Below are 18,594 nucleotides of genomic sequence, written 5' to 3' on the forward strand. Positions count from 1 at the left end.
ATATTTACCAAGATGTGGACGACTGTAGAGGAGTGGGTTTGTGAGAAGGTCAGGAGCCTTGTTTTTTTTTTTTAAAATTTTATTGAAATATAGTTGATTTAGAATGCTGTCTTAGTCTCAGGTATACAGCAAAGTGATTCAGTTGTATATATACAGGGGACTGCTGGTCCTGCTGGTCTTTTTTAGATTCTGTTCCGTTATAGGTTATTACAAGATATTGAGCATAGTTCCCTGTGCTATACAGGTTCTTGTTAGTTATCTATTTTATATATAGTAGCATGTATATTTTAATCCCAACTCCTAATTTATCTCGCCCTCCAGGAGCCTTGTTTTGACTTTTTACGATGAAGCTGCATTTTGGACATATAAGTGGAGATGTTAGTACGTAGTTGGTAGTATGAGTCTAGAGTTCAGGGGAGAGATTCTAGCTGAAGATAAAAATTTGGGAGCATATGGATGGTATTTAAAACCATAAGACAATGAGGTCATCAAGGGAGGTCATTTGGGAGCATATGGATGGTATTTAAAACCATAAGACAATGAGGTCATCAAGACAATGAGGTCATCAAGGTCATCAAGGTCATAAGTACGTAGTTGGTAGTATGAGTCTAGAGTTCAGGGGAGAGATTCTAGCTGAAGATAAAAATTTGGGAGCATATGGATGGTATTTAAAACCATAAGACAATGAGGTCATCAAGGGAGTGAGTGTAGATAGAAGGGGTCAAGTTCCAAGGCCTGGAGCTCCCTAACACTGACAGATCAAGGAGAAGAAGAGGAATCGGGGAAGGTGACAGCCATCAGGTGTTCTGATGGTACCTTCTATCATGGCAAAAGGGGGAGGGCATAGGCCCTATGGGTGGAAGGTTTAAGGCACCAACTCCCCAGCCATTGGTTTTAAATGATCCAGTGGTGGGGTGGTGGAGACAATGGAGGTGGGTTTGAAACAGTTTCTGACCACAACCCATAGAGCCTTCAGTGTGCTACCTGCTTTACCTAGTTCACCCTCTTCTCAGCCACGTGGCCTTCTTGGGGTTCCTGGTTCAGTGTGAGTTTGGACAAATCTCCCAGCTCAGGGCAGTTCAGCTCATCTTGGCACCACACTCTCCAAGGAGCCCGCTCAGCCTTCATGCTCCCTGGTCTGATCAAATCCATGCCGCAGGGGTGGGAGATCTTGGGGTGGAGGGCACTTTAGCCATCGAGGCAGGTAAGGCAGCAGCGAGGCCAGGAAAATCAACCAAGGCCATGGTAGGAGTGGGAGTACCAGGGAGTAAACGGCTGTGGAGAGCATCTCGATTAGATGCTTAATAAATGTTTGTTGAATGGATGAATGTGAGTATCAGGAGCTGTGTCCCTGGGGCTGAGCGTGACTGGTGTGCCCGTCATCCGCGCGCGCGCGTGTGTGTGTGCGTGTGTGTGTGAGAGAGCGAAAGCTGTGGCTCTGTGTCCACGTTCTGTGCCTGATGTGTCTCCCCTCCCAGGCCTGCAGAGGGCGCACCAGCCTGGGAAAGGAGGCTCGAGTGGGCGCCTCTCTGGCTGAGGGGTGGGTGGGCGCTGGCGGGTGGGGGGTGCTCTAGCAAGGACGGGATGCGGCCCTGACCCGGCGGGCTGCTCAGAGAGACTGAGAAGGGCGTTGGGCCCAAAAGTCCGTGGGCCTGGCACGGCCTCTGGTGCTGTCCCCGCTCCAGGCCCCAGCTGGTCCCGAGGCCGAGGGTCCGGCCCTGGGTCCCAGCGCGCGGGTCCCGGCACACGGGCGGAACGTGCAGAAGGGAGACTCGGGTTGCGGGTGGGACCCGCAGCTCCAGGACCTGGGGTCGGCGTGGGCTCGGGAAGCGCCCGGGCGGCGATTACCCCGGGCAGAGCACAGCGGCTGTCCCGCCAAATCTCTGCCACTCGGGCCCCTGAATCCGCGGGTACTCGGCTGGGCAGGCTGGGACGCATGGGCGGCCAGAGGCCGGTGATTTTCCGGTGAGTATTTGTCTTCCCCACCCCAAGTATTCCCAATTTATCCTGAGGCCAGGGCGCCCAACGTGGAAGACAGGAAGCAATGTTTGTCTTAAAGGCTGAAGGAAGTTCACATTACCTCCGGGACTTCCTTCGCAACATAAATAACCCGCACCCGATTGATTCCTTAAACCACGTAATTACGGTGCCAGCTCTAAGAAAGGTTTCTTTCAACCTTTAGGTGAAACCATAGGCTTTCAAGGTTTATTGAAAGCCTGTGTGCCCGGCGCGACGCTCGCTCGGTGCCGCAGGATGAAGTGCTTTCACCTGGACAGGGACGGAAAACGAGTTTGTCCTGCTCATCAGTGGACATGGGAAAATTCTAGACCCCTGGTCTAGCATGAGACACATTTGAGGACAAATAATAAAGGGGGAAAAAAAAAATCCCAGAAAGATGAAGGAAATGAGAACAGTAGTGTTCAACCCACAAGCCTGTTTGCCTTTGGAGGACGGAGGACCGCGACGACGATGCTGCCTCCTAGTGGCGGAGTCGGGCAATGAGGCCAAGTGGAGTTTAACATCCCGTCCGCTGTGGGTATGCTGAACCGAAATTGGCGCCGGCTGCTCAGGTAATCCAGGTGGAGTTTCGGTTATTCATTTAATATTAGATTGAAATTTATTATTAGCACAATCCAGGACTCTAAAACAAAAGTCTTCAAGAACATGGCATCAGAGTTTCCCTGGGGTGTTTTTGTTTGCCACCAACTGGGAAATGGATTTCTTGAAGAAAATGAGTTTTCAGCTTCCTGACATAGCTAGCTAACACAATCTTCTGTAGGGGAACTGCAGAAGAGCCACCGCTAGAAGAATACCAAATATAGGCATTAGAAAAAGGCTTGGCAATTTCAACATCCATAAAAGTGGTAATTCATCGGTCAAGATTGATGGCAAAGGAAAGATACATTGATGATTTTTAACAAAATAGCATCACTTTGTCCCCAAATACAAGGATAAATAACACCTGGACATGCAAAGAAAAAGAACTTCACAAAAGAGGTCAGTTGAAGCTGAAGACATTTTCACAGGTAAATGATTAAAGCTAGGAAACAAATTTAATTTTGAGCTTTCATAAATAGCAAGTATAGACCCAGTCCCCCTGACCTTCCTGTGCCATAAAGCTGGGCAGAAGATGCCAAATATGTCAGTGGTGCTGTGCTGGTAGCCCCATAGTACCCCATTTTTGAAGATGTCAGAAGAAAGATCCTGTCATTGGTGATCATGTCCCTCTAATGACTGATGAGTAAAGAATGAAATAGTGGCCAGCGAACATGCGGCCCAGGTACCATGGAGGGAGAGGAGTGTTAAGAAATCTGGTTGCTCAGTTTGGAATTAGTTTCAGTTCATATGACTGAGGTTGTTACGACATTTCTATTAGCTGTAATTCTGGGAGCTCTTACTAGCCCCATCCATCCTTTACATTTGTGTCAAAGAGGCCCTTAAAGGATTTACAAAGAAGGAGTGAGCCAGGGGAAGCAGAAGGCTTCAGACTTTGAGGCAACACTGACAAGAGGGAGCTGGCCCACCATTTCGTAATTGTGTGTGGGTGTGTTATCATTTCATGGAAGAGATAGTGCTAAAATCATTTGAAAACATGGTATTAATAATTTTCTGAATGGCACTGAGGGTGACATTGTTAGAGATAGTAATTACTGTTAAATGAAATTCCAGGGGTTACAGTGAGTTTTCATGTTTGTTCGATGATGGTTTTGTAAATTTGGGGGATGACTGATCTTTGGAATTTTTTTCTTTCACATTTCTAGTAAAAGCATTAATTGTCTTACTGTTGAACACTGGCAGACTAGTATTCAGTAAAATATTTCTTTTTACTGTATGCATGAGCATCAATTTGGAAGTCCTCCAACTTTATAATTTCATTTTATGCTTTATACTTATTTTTACTGAAATATTACTTATCTAAACAGCAATCTTCAGGAAAGTTACTTTTATCTCTCCTCCCATTTGGGTCTTTGTGATTTGATGCCTTTACAAATGTATACACACACCAGAAACATTTACTTTATTTATTTTATTATTATTATTATTATTTTTTGGCTGCGCTGGGTCTTTGTTGTGGAGCGTGGCCTCTCTAGTTGTGGAGCGCGGGCTTAGTTGCCTGTGGCATTTGGGATCTTAGTTCCCCGATCGATCCACGTCCCCTGCATTGGAAAGCGGATTCTTAACCACTGGACCACCAGGGAAGTCCTTAGAAACACTTACTTTAGTTTTAGTTGGGGCTCAAGAAGGAGTGAAAATAAATTCCTGTGTTTAATTTGCCATCTTTACCCTGAACTCCTACTTGTCTTTGAATTCAGTGGTGTTGATCTTTCCCCCTGTGGTTTGTGTTTTATGGTTTTATGTTTAACAAGTTCTTTTTCTACCTCAAGGTTATAACCATCCTCACCTATATTGTCTTCTATATACATATATTTTAAACATTAGGTCTTTAATCCTATGATGAAGTGTTTGAAAAATACTGAGGCTATGATAATGGGAAGGTAGAGGTATTTTAAATAAGGAAGAACAATTTGAATCTTTATGAAAAACAAAAAGCTCAGTGACAAAAGGAAAGTAAGCACAGTACGCTACTTTGCTCTGCAGTGAACAACATTTACATGGTCATCATAATGTAAATTCTGATCATTGTCTAAATATAGTGGTATAGCTATATTTAGAGGATAGGGTGACAGGAGAAGAGGGTTCGTAAGAGAGCTAAATCTCCACTTTTTATAATAGGAAGTCAATAGGTAACTTAAAAAAAATTTAATTATTTGATTGTGCCGGGTCTTAGTTGCAGCAGGTAGGCTCCTTAGTTGTGGCTCACCAGCTCCTTAGTTGTGGCATATGAACTCTTAGTTGCGGCATGCATGTGAGATCTAGTTCCCTAACCAGGGATCGAACCTGGGCCCTCTGCATTGGGAACGTGGAGTCTTAACCGTTGTACCACCTGGGAAGTCCCTCAGTTGATAACTTTAAAAATAGGTAAATGAAGAAACAGAGGTATGAACAAAGTATTTAGACATATGGCACTAAGTCCTAGAGGAAGTAGCTTAAAAGTTGCAGGAGGGCTTCCCTGGTGGCGCAGTGGTTTAGAGTCCGCCTGCTGATGCAGGGGACACCGGTTCGTGGCCCGGTCCAGGAAGATCCCACATGCCGCAGAGCGGCTAGGCGCATGAGCCATGGCCGCTGAGCCTGCGCATCCGGAGCCTGTGCTCCGCAATGGGAGAGGCCACAACAGTGAGAGGCCTGCATACCACAAAAAAAAAAAAAAAAAAAAGTTGCAGGAAATGGTTGTTCAGAATAAGCCTTTTGGTACTTTCTGATTTTTTTTTAACCATGAGTATGTATTATTTGATTTTTTTGAATTATGGATCTTACAGAAAGAAGAAAGAACAGGACAGTATTGTCAAAGATGAAGGCAGGAAAAGGAGAGTAGGGACTCATTCTCTGATAAGATAGATGTTATATTGCATGCTAATCAGGGCAGGGCTTGAGGTAAATACCAGCTATGCAGTGTGGCAGGCTAATTTAGTGAAATACGAAGTTTTGTTTTGTTTTGCCTATGTTTTCCTTTTTTTCTCTTTTTGCTGATGATTTCTTTTCTCTTTAGAGCAAGCGAGGGTTTTGGTAGGGCCTGAGAGTAGTAGCACCCTGATATTAGAGTCCCTTCTGCCTTTGTAAAAGTCTAAAGCAAACCTGGGAAGAGGTTATACCTTGGAGGGACTGGGAAGAGGGAGGGTTTTGGAGAGAGTTCTTGAAGACTGTGGAGGGGATTGGTGTGTATGTCCAGCCAGTATGGGCAGTGGGCTTTAATCCTTGACTGGGATGAAGCAAGCAAGCCACCTGAGTAGATGGCTCTGGGGAGATGTCTGGGGAAGCTAGGTCCAAGCCCGGAGGCTCTCATAGCTGAGCTCCCATGGCTCAAATGTGGCACAGAGCTAAGAGTTTGAGAGTCCAGGACCTGGGGAGTCATACCTGCTGGGAACACAGGGGCCAAAGCATTCACTGGTGAGACTGATGTCCAATGATGGGATGATGTAGAGGGCATGTAGGAAGCCTCTCCTGTGCCTTGCTGTTTCTTTGACCTTTGCACAGTCCTTGGCAGATGGGACCCCAAGAATGCCAACGCTCCGGTGCAGGGGCTTGGAGTAGGTTCATTGAGAGAACATTTTATTTTATTTTTTGGCCATGCCATGCGGCTTGCAGGATTTTAGTTCCCTGATCAGGATTGAACCCGGCCCTGGCAGTGGAAGTGCCAAGTCTTAACCCCTGGACTGCCAGGGAACTCCTGAAAGAACATTTTAAAGTACAGTAAATCTTGAACATCTGAGTTTGTAGACTAGGTCACACCTGCCGCATGATGATAGGTAGGGAGCATCCCTGTCTTCACTGTACTCAGAAGGAGCAGAGAGCAAATATTTTAATGACTGTAATAGCGGTAAGTGCTGTGGCATGCTCAGGCCCCGGTGGAAGGAGAAGGTGGTGGCAACCACCTCTAGTTCCTTGCCCCTCTCCCAGGATCTGTTCCCTTCTTTCCCACGTGGCCTGGCCCCATCTAATGGTCCTCTCTCTCCTAGCCTAAGGGCGAAGTGGGGAATTGGAGGATCTCTGCTCTGGGGAGGGAGAGGTAGAGGAGAGTTAGACTGGAGCCTTCTTGGAGAGGAGACTAATTTACATCTGAGTTCCGGGGTTCCAAATTCCTGCCATTGGAGACTTATTCCTTGGCCTCAAGAGGTTAAAGGGGCTAAAGTGCCCCAGGCCCCACCTAGGGGAGAAAGGAGAAAAGGGAAGGGGAGGATGCTTTCCCAACTGGAAGGAAGCTGAGGGAGGAATAGAGAACTCAGGAATAAAGAGCACATAGCCCCATCAAACTATAAGGAGAGGCCATAGACCCTGCTTCACTGGTCAGGGCGGAAGGGAGTCCTCTGGGGTCTTTGGGAGGAGATAGGGGCTCTCGAGGGCTCCCAGGGCTGGAACTCTGCGTAGGGCAGGTTTCAGTAGAACTTGTGTTCACCTGTGTTACAGGCAGGCCCAGGCTCCTGCCTCCCTCCAGTAGACCCCAAGGAAAGGGGAGGCAGTCCCCGGTGAAGCTGGGAGTGAAAGAATGCTGGGCGGAATCAGGGAAGGGATCTCTTCAGGGTCTCAGAGGCCTACGGAGCTGTTGGGGACATGTGCCTGGGATCCACTGTCTCTTCATTGGCAGGGATTTCTCAGAAACCAGGGGCAGCCCAGGTCCCACCCTGCCTGTCAGCCTCCCTTTTACTGCCCACAGGTCTGGCACCTGGGAAGCAAGGAAACTCTTGGGGTGGGTGAGGATATAGAATTTGCCAGCCTGAGCTCTTGGCCAGGACCGCAGAATGTGTGACTCCACCCTGTGGTGACAGTGGCTTCTCTGTGGACACAACACACAGGAACAGATACTTGGGAGGAAGGCCAGAACGGCTGTTTATTCAGTTAGGTATAAATCATATTTACAAAGACGAGGTGGGTGCAGTGTGGAGCACGGTCAGGTCCAGGGCCCTGGGTGACCTTTCCTCAGAGGGGACAGTCCTGCTGCCACCTCTCACATTTCCTATGGGACTTTCCCTTCTCTGCCTCTCTAGGCCTGGCCTGATGTGGGCAGCTCAGCCGTGCAGGGTAGGGTGGGTATACAGAAGGGGTGGTTGAAGCTGGAGAAGGGTGGAGGCGAGGCCAGCATGGGGTGGCTGCTCTGGGCCCCCTGAGTCCTCCTTCTCTCCTAGCCCACTTCTTGTCCCTTGGGCTGGGGCTCCAAGCCCTGATGAGACTGGTGGGGACCTCCTGGGCTCCAGGCTCATCACTGGGCTTATGCCCCTTTTGGGGTCTCAGTCCTGAGAGGGCAGAAGAGGGCTTTGAGGGGATGATCAAAGCTCCCCTTCACTTCCACCCCCCGTTCCCTTTAGCTTCCTTACCTCTTACAGCCTTTGGAGCCCTTTCCCTTCTTGCCAGACTTGGTGGCCCGCTTGTCCTTCTTACAGTCCTGGGCTGGTTCCATGGGGCTGCTGGCTTGTCCAGACGCTGCATCAGCTGCTTCACCCAGGCCTTTTTAGGGTCTGCACATAGCTCTGGCTGAGAGCGTTTCCGAGGTGAGAACCTAGGGTTCAGGGGTAGCAAGCCTGTCTTAGTCTTGCCCATTATGCCTTCCCACTCAGCTGCCAGCCTGCACCCACCCCCTTGTACCCACCTTACAGGATAGCTGGGAAGGGGCAACCCAGGCTTGGTTCCTGCTTCCGGTAGCTGCGGACAACGTGGGTGGGAATCTTCCTTAGGCTGTACTTGAGGCAACAGTCCTGTGCTCCTCCATCGCTGCCTGCAGGTGGGGTTCACAGGGAGTGAGGGGCTGCTTGGAGGCTCCTACCCCGGCCTCTCCACCCCCTTGCCCCCATCCTAGGCAACTCCCTCCTTGATACCTTGGGTCTGGGGGATGCAGAAGGCCAGAACTAGGACAAGGATGCTCAGAATCAGCGACTGAGCCATGGCCACGGTAGAGCTCGGGCGAGGTGGAGAGCTCCAAACTGGGGGTCCGTGTGTGGGCTGGGACTGGTGTGCCGCCTATTTATGCAGGCAGACACTTTCACTTCCCCCATCCCAGCTACTCTGTCCAGGCAAGTATAGGGATCTCCCTCCTTTTCCTTCCTGAAAGACAGATCCTGTCCTGGCAACCAGCCTCACTGGTATGAGGAAATGAAAACTTCACACAGCCATTCAGTCCCCCAAGCCGCCTGAGTCTACCTCCTCAATATTAGTTGAATCTGAGAGGCTCTCCTTTTTTAAAAAATTAAAATTTTTTTTTTAATTTTAATTTTTTTTGGCTGTGCCAGGTGGCATGCGGGATCTTAGTTTCCTGACCAGCGATCGAACCTGCGCCCCCTGCAGTGGAAGCGTGGATTCTTATTAACCACTGGACCACCAGGGAAGTCCCTGAAAGGCCCTCCTTCTATCCCCAGCCACTGTCTTGGTGCAGGCCTTACCACCTCTCCTCTGGAACACTGTGATTGCCTCCTTGTTTCACTCCAGGCTCCACACTCTCCTGTTCCTTCAAGCAGGCTGAGGACTGTTCCTAAAATACAAATCTGACTAATGAATTGTAAGAGTTCTTTGTACATTCTGGATAACAGACCCTTATCAAATATATGAGTTGCAAATATTTCCTCCCATTCTGTGGGTTGTCTTTTCACTCTCTTTTAAAATTTTCATTGGAGTACAGTTGCTTTACAATGTTGTGTTATTTGCTACTGTACAGCAAAATGAATCAGCTATACATATACATATATCCCCTCTTTTTGGATTTCCTTCCCATTTAGGTCACCACAGTGCATTAAGTAGAGTTTCCCTGTGCTATATAGTACATTCTCATTAGTTGTCTATTTTGTACATAGTATCAATAGTGAGTATGTGTCAATCCCAATCTCCCAATTCCTCCCACCCCACCTCCCTTTGCACCTTGGTATCCATACATTTGTTCTCTACGTTTCTGTCTCTATTTCTGCTTTGCAAGTGAGATCGTCTATACCATTTTTCTAGATTCCACATATATGTGTTAATATATGATATTTGTTTTTCTCTTTCTGACTTACTTTACTCCGTATGACACTCTCTGGGTACATCCACGTCTCTACAAATGACCCAATTTTGATCCTTTTTGGGGCTGAGTAATATTCCATTGTATATATGTACCACCTCTTCTTTATTCATTCCTCCGTTGATGGACATTTAGGTTGCTTCCATATCCTGGCTATTGTAAATAGTGCAATGAACATTTAGGTGCATGTGTCTTTTTGAATTACGGTTTTCTCAGGGTATATGCCCAGTAGTGGGATTGCTGGGTCATACGGTAGTTCTATTTTTAGTTTTTTAAGGAACCTCCATACTGTTTTCCATAGTGGTTGTATCAGTTTACATTCCCACCAACAGTACATGAGGATTCCCTTTCCTCCACACCCTCTCCAGCATTTATCGTTTGTAGATTTTTTGATGATGGCCATTCTGACTCGTGTGAGGTGATACCTCATTGTAGTTTTGATTTGCATTTCCCTAATAATTAGTGATGTTGAGCATCTTTTCATGTGTTTGTTGGCCATCTATGGCCATCTATGGTTTGTATGCCTTCTTTGGAGAAATGTCTATTTAGGTCTTCTGCCCATTTTTGGATTGGGTTGCTTGTTCTTTTGATATTGAGCTGCATGAGCTGCTTGTATATTTTGGAGATTAATCCTTTGTCGGTTGCTTCATTTGCAAATATTTTCTCCCATTCTGAGGGTTGTCTTTTCGTCTTGTTTATGGTTCCCTTTGCTGTGCAAAAGCTTTTAAGTTTCATTAGATCCCATTTGTTTATTTTTGTTTTTATTTTCATTACTCTGGGAGGTGGGTCAAAAAAAATCTTGCTGTGATTTATGTCAGAGTGTTCTGCCTATGTTTTCCTCTAAGAGTTTTTTAGTGTCTGGCCTTACATTTAGGTCTTGAATCCATTTTGAGTTTATTTTTGTGTGTGGTGTTAGGGAGTGTTCTAATTTCATTCTTTTACATGTAGCTGTCCAAACAATTTCCCAGCACCACTTAATTGAAGAGTCTGTCTTTTCTACATTGTATATTTTTGCCTCCCTTGTCATAGACTAGGTGACTATAGGTGTGTGGGTTTATCTCTGGACTTTCTATCCTGTTCCATTGATCTGTATTTCTGATTTTGTGCCAGTACCATACTATCTTGATTACTATAGCTTTGTAGTATAGTCTGAAGTCAGGGAGCCTGATTCCTCCAGTTCCATCTTTTACTCTCTTGATAGTGTCCTGTGATGCACAAATTTTAAAATTCAGTTTATATATTTTTCTTCGGTTGCCTGTGTTTTTAGTGTCATATTTAAGAAACCATTGCCAAATCCAAGGCCATGAAGATTTCCCCTTATGTTTTTTCCCCAAGCTTTACTGAGGTATAATTGACAAAATTGTATATATTTAAAATATACAACGTGATGATTTGATATATGTATACATTGTGAAATAATTAACCACAATCAAGTTAATTAACACCTCCATCACTTCACATAGCTATACCTTTTCCTTTTTTTTTTGTAGTGAGAATGCTTGATATCTACTTTCTTAGCAAATTTCAAGTACACAATACAGTATTATTAACTACAATCACCATGCTGTACGTTCGATCCTCAGAACTTAATCATTTTATAACTGAAAGTTTGTACCCTTTGATAGACATCTCCCATTTTCCCCACCCCCAGCCCCTGGCAACCAACCATTCTATTCTCTATTTCTATGTGTTTGGACCTTTTTTTAATTCCACATGTAAGTGATACCATACAGTATTTGTGTTCTCTGACTTATTTCACTTAGCATAATGCCCTCCATGTTCATCCATGTTGTCACAAATGGCAGGGTTTCCTTCTTTTTCTTATGGCTGCATAATATTCTATTGTGTGTATATATATATATATATATATATATATATATCTCACATCTTCTTTATCCATTCATCTATTATATTAACAGACACCTAGGTTGTTTCCATATCTTGGCTCTTGTGAATAATGCTGGCAAGGAACAAGGGAGTATAGATATCACTTTGAGGTAGTGATTTCATTTCCTTTGGATATATGCCCAGAAGTGGGATTGCTGGATCATATGGTATTTCTTTTTTAATTTTTGAGGAACTTCCATACTGTTTTTCCATTATGGCTGTACAAATATACATTCTCACCAACAATGCAAAAGTGTTCCCATTTTCTCCACACCTTTTCCAGCATTTCTTATCCCTTATCTTTTTGATAATAGCTATCCTAACAGGTGTGATGTGATATCTCTGTGGTATTGATTTGCATTTCCCTGATGATTATTGATGTTGAGCATCTTTTCATATACCCATTTGCTGTTTGAATGTCTTCTTTGGAAAACTATCTATTCAGGTCATTTTCCAGTTTTTAGTCAGATTTTTTTGTTCGTTTTGCTATTGAGTTGTAGGAGTTCCTTATATATTTTAGGTATTAACCCCTTATCAGATATATGGTTTGTAAATATTTTCTCCTATTTCCTCTGTCCCTAGGTTGCCTTTTCTTTTTGTTGATTGTTTTCTTTTGCTGTGTAGAAACTTGCTTATTTATTTATTTTAAAGAGCCAAGTCTTTAATTTGTTCATTTCTTGCATTTGAAGTACTTCTTTTTTTTTTTTTTTTTTTTTTTTTTTTTACGGTATGCGGGGCCTCTCACTGTTGTGGCCTCTCCCGTTGCGGAGCACAGGCTCGGGACGCGCAGGCTCAGCGGCCATGGCTCATGGGCCCAGCCGCTCCGCGGCATGTAGGATCTTCCCGGACCGGGCACGAACCCGCGTCCCCTGCATCCGCAGGCGGACTCTCAACCACTGCGCCACCAGGGAGCCCTGAAGTACTTCTTGATGACATCCTTGACCTGAGAATCTTTGCCATAGTCCTTAACCACCACACAACTGCAACCAGCTGCTTTACAGGGTTTTCCCTCTCTGTCAGTTTTACAGAGTCCTACCCACTCCCCTAGTTCCTTGCTGTCATCAACCTTAATTAGGTTGATTTGATGTTTAGCATGGAGGGCCTCCACCAACTTGACTTATACAGGCTCATCACAGTTGGATGCAGGCACCCAAAGATGGGCTTGGGCACTGGTCTAACACTTTGCAGCTTTGCAAATTCCATGTGCTAGGCCATTGCGGATGAGGGTGGTCTTCAGCACCTCTTGCAAAACAGTATTAACGTCCATTGCACCTCCAGCACCAGTGCCTTCCTCGGCCATGGTGGTGGGGTAATGGGTGGAACTGAATCTTGAATGTACCCCAACCTCCACCTCTGAGTTACTCAGCGGAGGCAGGGAAAGAGTATACAGAAGCTTTTTAGTTTGATGTACTCCTACTTGTTTATTTCTGCCTTTGGTTATATCCAAAAATATCATTGCCAAGACTGATGCCAAGGAAATTTTCTTCTGTGTTTTCTTCTAGGAGTTTTATGGTTTCAGGTCTTACATTTAAGTTTTTAATTTGAATTTTTGTGAGTGGTGTACAGTAGGGGTCCAGTATCATTCTTGTACATGTAGCTATCCATTTTTTTCAACACCATTTTTTTTCTTAATTTATTTAATTTATTTTATTTTTGGCTGAGTTGGGTCTTCATTGCTGTGCATGGGCTTTGTCTAGTTGCAGTGAACGGGGGCTACTCTTTGTTGCAGTGCACAGGCTTCTCATTGCAGTGGCTTCTCTTGTTGCAGAGCATGGGCTCTAGGCATGTGGGCTTTAGTAGGTGTGGCACGCAGGCTCAGTAGTTGTGGCTCACGGGCTTAGTTGCTCCGCAGCATGTAGAATCTTCCTGGACCAGGATTGAACCCATGTCCCCTGCATTGGCAGGCGGATTCCTAACCACTGTGCCACCAGGGAAGCCCCAACACCATTTTTTGAAAAGACTATCCTTTCCCCATTTTGTGCTCTTGATCCCCTTTCAAAGATTGGTTGACCGTAATATGCATGGGTTTATTTTCTGGGCTCTGTAATCTATTCCACTGGTCTATGTGTCTGTTTTCATGCCAGTACCATACTGTTTTGATTACTGTAGCTTAGTAATATAGTTTGAAATCAGGAAGCATGATGCCTCCAGCTTGGTTGTTCTTTTTTTTTTTTTTTTAACTAATTAATTAATTAATGTTTATTTTTGGCTGCATTGGGTCTTTGTTGCTGTGTTTGGGCTTTCTCTGGTTGTGGTGAGTGGGGGCTACTCTTTGTTGCAGTGTGTGGGCTTCTCATTGCAGTGGCTTCTCTTGTTGCAGAGCATGGGCTCTAGGCGTGTGGACTTCAGTAGTGTGGCATGTGGGCTCTGTAGTTGTGGCACGCGAGCTTTAGAGCACAGGCTCAGTAGTTGTGGCGCATGGGCTTGGTTGCTCCGCGGCATGTGGGATCTTCCTGGGCCAGGGCTTGAACCCATGTCCCCTGCATTGGCCGGCTGATTCTTAACCACTGCGCCACCAGGGAAGCCCCTTGGCTTTTCTTTCTCAAAATTACTCTGGCTATTTGGGGTCTTTTGTGGTTTTAGATGAATTTTAGGATTTTTTCTGTTTCTGTGAAAAAATGCAATTGGAATTTTGATAGTGATTGCATTGAATTTGTAGATCACTTTGGGTAGTTATGGACATTTTAGCAATATAATATGCCAATCCAAGAGCACAGGATATCCTTCCATTTATTTGTGTCTTCAATTTCTTTCATCAGTGTCTTATAGTTTTCAGTGTATAGGTCTTTCACCTCCTTGGTTAAATTTATTCCTAAGTATTTTACTGTTATTGATGCTGTTGTAAATGGGATTGTTTCTTAATTTTTTTCCAGATAGTTTTGCTGTTAGTGTATAGAAATGCAACTGGTTTTTGTATGTTGATTTGTATTCTGCAAATTTACTGAATTTGTTTTTTAGTTCTAACAGTTTTTTGGTGAAGTGTTTGGGATTTTATGTACATATATAAGTTTTCTTGCCTAATTGCTCTGGCTAAGACTTCTAGTCCTAAGTCGAATAGAAGTGGTGATAATAAACACTCGTGTTTTGTTCTTAATCATATGAGAAAAGCTTTCAGCTTTTCACATTTGAGTATGATGTTAGCTGAAGGCTTGTCATACATGGCTTTTATTATGTTGAAGTGCGTTCCTTCTATACCCACTTTATTGAGAGTTTTTATCATAAATGGGTGTTAAAACTTGTCAAATGCTTTTTCTTCATCTATTGAGATGATCATATGATTTTTATTCTTCAATTTGTTAATGTGGTGTATCACATTGATTGATTTGTGGATGTTGAACCATCCTCATATCCCTGGAATAAATCTCACTTGATCGCCATGTATGACTCTTTTAATCTGCTGTTGACTTTGGGTTTTTAGTATTTTGTTGAGACTGTTTACATCTATGTTCATCAGGGATATTGACCTGTACTTTTATTTTCTTGTAGTGTCCTTGTCTGGCTTTGGTATCAGGGTAATGCTGCCCTCATAAAATGAGTTAGGGAATGTTTCCTCCTCTTCAATTTTTTGGAAGAGTTTGAGAAGGATTGATGCTAATTCTTCTTTAAATGTTTGGAAGAAAAAAAATATTTGGTAGAATTCACTAGTGAAGTCATCTGGTCCTGGGTTTTTCTTTTTTGGGATGTTTTCATTACTGATTGAATCTCCTTACTTGTTATAGATCTATTTAGATTTCTATTTATTCTTGAGTAAGTTTTGATAATTTTGTGTTTCTGGACTTTATCCATTTCATCTAGATTACCCAATTTGTTGATATACAATTGTTCATAGTATCCTCTCATAACACTTTCATGTCTATGAATGTCTATGAATGCTCCCAGTTTCATTTCTGATTTTACTAATTTGAATCTTCTTTCTTTTTCCTTAGTCAGTCTAACCTCAATTGTGTCAGTTTTGTCGATCTTGTCAAAGAACCATCTTTTTGTTTTGTTTATTTTTCTCTATTTTTTGTATTCTCTATTTCATTTGTCTCTGCTTTAATCTGTATTAGTTCCTTCTTTCTGCTATTTTTGGGTTTGGTTTTATTGACTTTTTCTAATCTCTTAAAGTGTACAGTTAGGTTATTGATTTGAAATCTTTTTATTTATTTATTTATTTGGCTGCATTGGGTCTTAGTCGTGGCACACAGTGTCTTAGCTGAGGCGTGCGGGATCTTTTTGTTGCGGCTTGGGCTCTTCATTGCAGTGCGCAGGCTTCTCTCTAGTTGTGGTGTGTGGGTTTTCTCTCTCTGGTTGTGGTGTGCAGGGCACGTGGGCTCTGTAGTTATGGCACTCGGGGTCCAGAGCATGTGGGCTCTGTGGTTTGTGGCACGTGGACTCTCTCATTGAGGTGCACAAGCTCAGTAGTTGTGCGCATGGGCTTAGTTGCCCTGCGGCATGTGGGATCTTAGTTCCCTGACCAGGGAATTGAACCCACGTCCCCTGCACTGGAAGGTGGATTCTTTACCACTGGACCACCAGGGAAGTACCTGAAATCTTCTTTTTAAAGGTAGACATTTACAGCTATAAATTTTCCTCGTAGCACTGCTTCCACTGAATCTCAAAAGTTTCGGTATATTATGTTTTTGTTTTCATTTGTCTCAAAGTATTTTCTTTCTTTTTTAAAAAGATTTATTTATTATTTATTTATCCATTTTATTTATTTTTTGGCTGCATTGGGTCTTAGTTGTGGCATTCAGGATCTTAATTGTGGTACGGAGGCTTCTCTCTAATTGTGGTGTGTGGGTTTTTCTCTCTCTAGTTGTGGCTCACAGGCTCCACGGTGAGTGGGCTCTATAATTGTGGTGTGCGGGCTCTAGTTGAGGTGCGCAAGCTCAGTAGCCCTGTGGCATGTGGGATCTTAGTTCCCTGACCAGGGATTGAACCCGTGTCCCCTGCATTGTAAGGTGGATTCTTTACCACTGGACCACCAGGGAAGTCCCTGAAATCTTTTTAAAATGTAAACATTTACAGCTATAAATTTTCCTGTTAGCACTGCTTTCACTGGATCTCAAAAGTTTTGGTATATTATGTTTTTGTTTTCATTTGTCTCAGAGTATTTTCTAATTTGCCTTGTGATTTCTTCTTTGATGCATCGTTTGAGTGTGTTGTTCAATTTCCATATATTTCTGAATTTTTCACTTTTCCTTTTGTTACTGATATCTAGTTTTATTCTATTGTGATCAGAAAAGATACTCTGTATGATTTCAGTCTTAAAATTTTATTTAGACTTGTTTTGTGGCCTATCATATCATCTATCCTAGAGAACGTTCCATGGGAACTTCAGAAGAATACGTATTCTCCTGTTGTTGGGCAGAGAGTTTTTGGTGTGTATATCTATTAGGTCTAATTCATTTATAGTGTTGCTCAAGTTCTCCTTTTCCTTCTTGATCTTCTGTCTGGTTATTCTATCCATTATTGAAAGTGAGATATTAAATTCTAAAACTATTATTGTAGAACTGTCAACTCTCCTCTTTGATTCTGTCAATTTTTGCTTTATATATTATGAGGCTTGGCTGTCAGTTGTTTATAATTTTTGTATCTTGCTGTATCAAACATTTTATCAATATATAATGTCCTTTTGGTCTCTTATAACCTGTTTTGACAAAAAGTGTGTTTTGTCTGACAGTAATATAGCTACCACAGCTCTCTTTTGATCACTAGTTGCATGGGATATTGTTTTCCATCCTTTTACTTTAAAGTTCTGTATTTGTATCTCAAGTTAGTCTCTTGTAGATAGCATATAGATGGATCATGCTTTTTTTTTTTATCCATTCTGATAATCTCTGCCTTTTAATTAGAGAGTTGAACTCATTTACTTTATTTTTTCATGTTGTTTATTTTTTCTTCCAGTTTCATTGAGATATAATTGACATACAGCACTGTGTAACTTTAAGGTGTACAGCATAATGATTTGACTTACATACATCATGAAACGATTACCACAAATAGTTTACTGGATACCCATCATCTGATATAGATACAAAATTAAAGAAATAGAAAAAAATTTTTTTCTTTGTGATGAGAACTCTTAGGATTTACTCTTAACAACTTTCATATACAACATATAGTAGTGTTATGCAGTTATGTGATGTACAACATAATTAATATAACTGAAACTTTGTACCTTTTGAATACCCTCATCCAATCCCCCCTTCCCACACCCCAACCTCTGGTAACCACAATCCAGTCTCTTTTTCTATGAGTTTGTTTTGAATTACAACTGACCTACAACACTATGTTAGTTCCTGGGTGCAGGAACTATTTCTATACATTTCAAAATGATCACCACAATAAGTCTAGTTACCATCTGTCACCATACAAAATATTACATAATTATTGATTATATTGACACTGTACATTTCATACTCGTGACTCTTTTATTTAAATCACTTATAAGGAAGGATTATTTCTGTCAATTAGCTATTTGTTTTCTGTATGTCTTATATGATTTTGTTCCTCATTTCCTCCATTACTGCCTTTCTTTGTATTCAGGTTGATTTTTTTTAGTGTACCATTTTGATTCCCTTCTTTTTCCTTTTCTGTATATTTTTAAGTTATTTTCTTAGTAGTTACTTTGGAGATTGAAATTAACATCTTAAACTTATAATAATCTAGTTTGAATAATACCAACTTTGTTCCAATAGTACAAACAAATAGTACTCTGCTCCTATACATCTTAGTTCTACCTCCTTTATATAGTTATTGTCACAGATTACATCTTTATATATTGTGTACCCATTAACATCAATTTATAATTATTATTTATGCCTTTTAATTCTCAAAGGAAAAAAAGAGAAGTTATAAACCGAAAATATAATATGCTATCTTTTATATTTACCTATGTGGTTATCTTTGCCAGAGGTCTTTATTTTTTGGTATTGCTTCAAGTTACCATTTATTGTCCTGTCCTTTCATCCTGAAGGATTCCCTTTAGCATTTCTCATAGGCAAGTCTACTGGTAATGAACTTCCTGTACTTTTGTTTATCTGGAAATGTCTTAATTTTTCCTTAATTCTTGAAGGATGGTTTTTCCAGATACAGAATTCTTGTTTGATAGTTTTTTCTTTCAA

The 18,594-nt window shown here is 42.7% G+C and overlaps 2 protein-coding genes and 1 pseudogene across 3 annotated transcripts; all 3 read right to left on the minus strand.

The window, feature by feature from the left end:
• Window positions 1–993: 993 nt before the first annotated feature.
• Window positions 994–2,565, minus strand: LOC116755024 (atherin-like). Its single transcript, XM_032633890.1, has 3 exons — window positions 2,451–2,565; window positions 1,496–1,965; window positions 994–1,186 (listed from the first exon to the last, which is right to left on the minus strand). Exons 1-3 carry the CDS (start codon window positions 2,520–2,522, stop codon window positions 994–996), a joined length of 735 nt encoding a protein of 244 aa, XP_032489781.1. The 5' UTR covers window positions 2,523–2,565.
• Window positions 2,566–7,419: 4,854 nt separating this feature from the next.
• CCL21 (C-C motif chemokine ligand 21) lies at window positions 7,420–8,542 on the minus strand. Of its 2 annotated transcripts, none has more exons than XM_032634687.1 (4): window positions 8,427–8,542; window positions 8,206–8,326; window positions 7,929–8,110; window positions 7,420–7,847 (listed from the first exon to the last, which is right to left on the minus strand). In XM_032634687.1, the coding sequence occupies exons 1-4, from the start codon at window positions 8,491–8,493 to the stop codon at window positions 7,534–7,536; spliced, it is 684 nt and encodes a 227-aa protein (XP_032490578.1). In that variant the 5' UTR covers window positions 8,494–8,542; the 3' UTR covers window positions 7,420–7,533. The 2 variants fall into 2 exon arrangements, with proteins under 2 accessions (XP_032490578.1, XP_032490579.1); XM_032634688.1 differs by having other exon boundaries at window positions 7,426–7,866; window positions 8,427–8,541.
• A 3,832-nt stretch (window positions 8,543–12,374) lies between these two features.
• LOC116755025 lies at window positions 12,375–12,785 on the minus strand (annotated as a pseudogene).
• Window positions 12,786–18,594: the final 5,809 nt, after the last annotated feature.

Source organism: Phocoena sinus, chromosome 6, assembly GCF_008692025.1.
Source record: "Phocoena sinus isolate mPhoSin1 chromosome 6, mPhoSin1.pri, whole genome shotgun sequence".
Taxonomy (NCBI): domain Eukaryota; kingdom Metazoa; phylum Chordata; class Mammalia; order Artiodactyla; family Phocoenidae; genus Phocoena; species Phocoena sinus.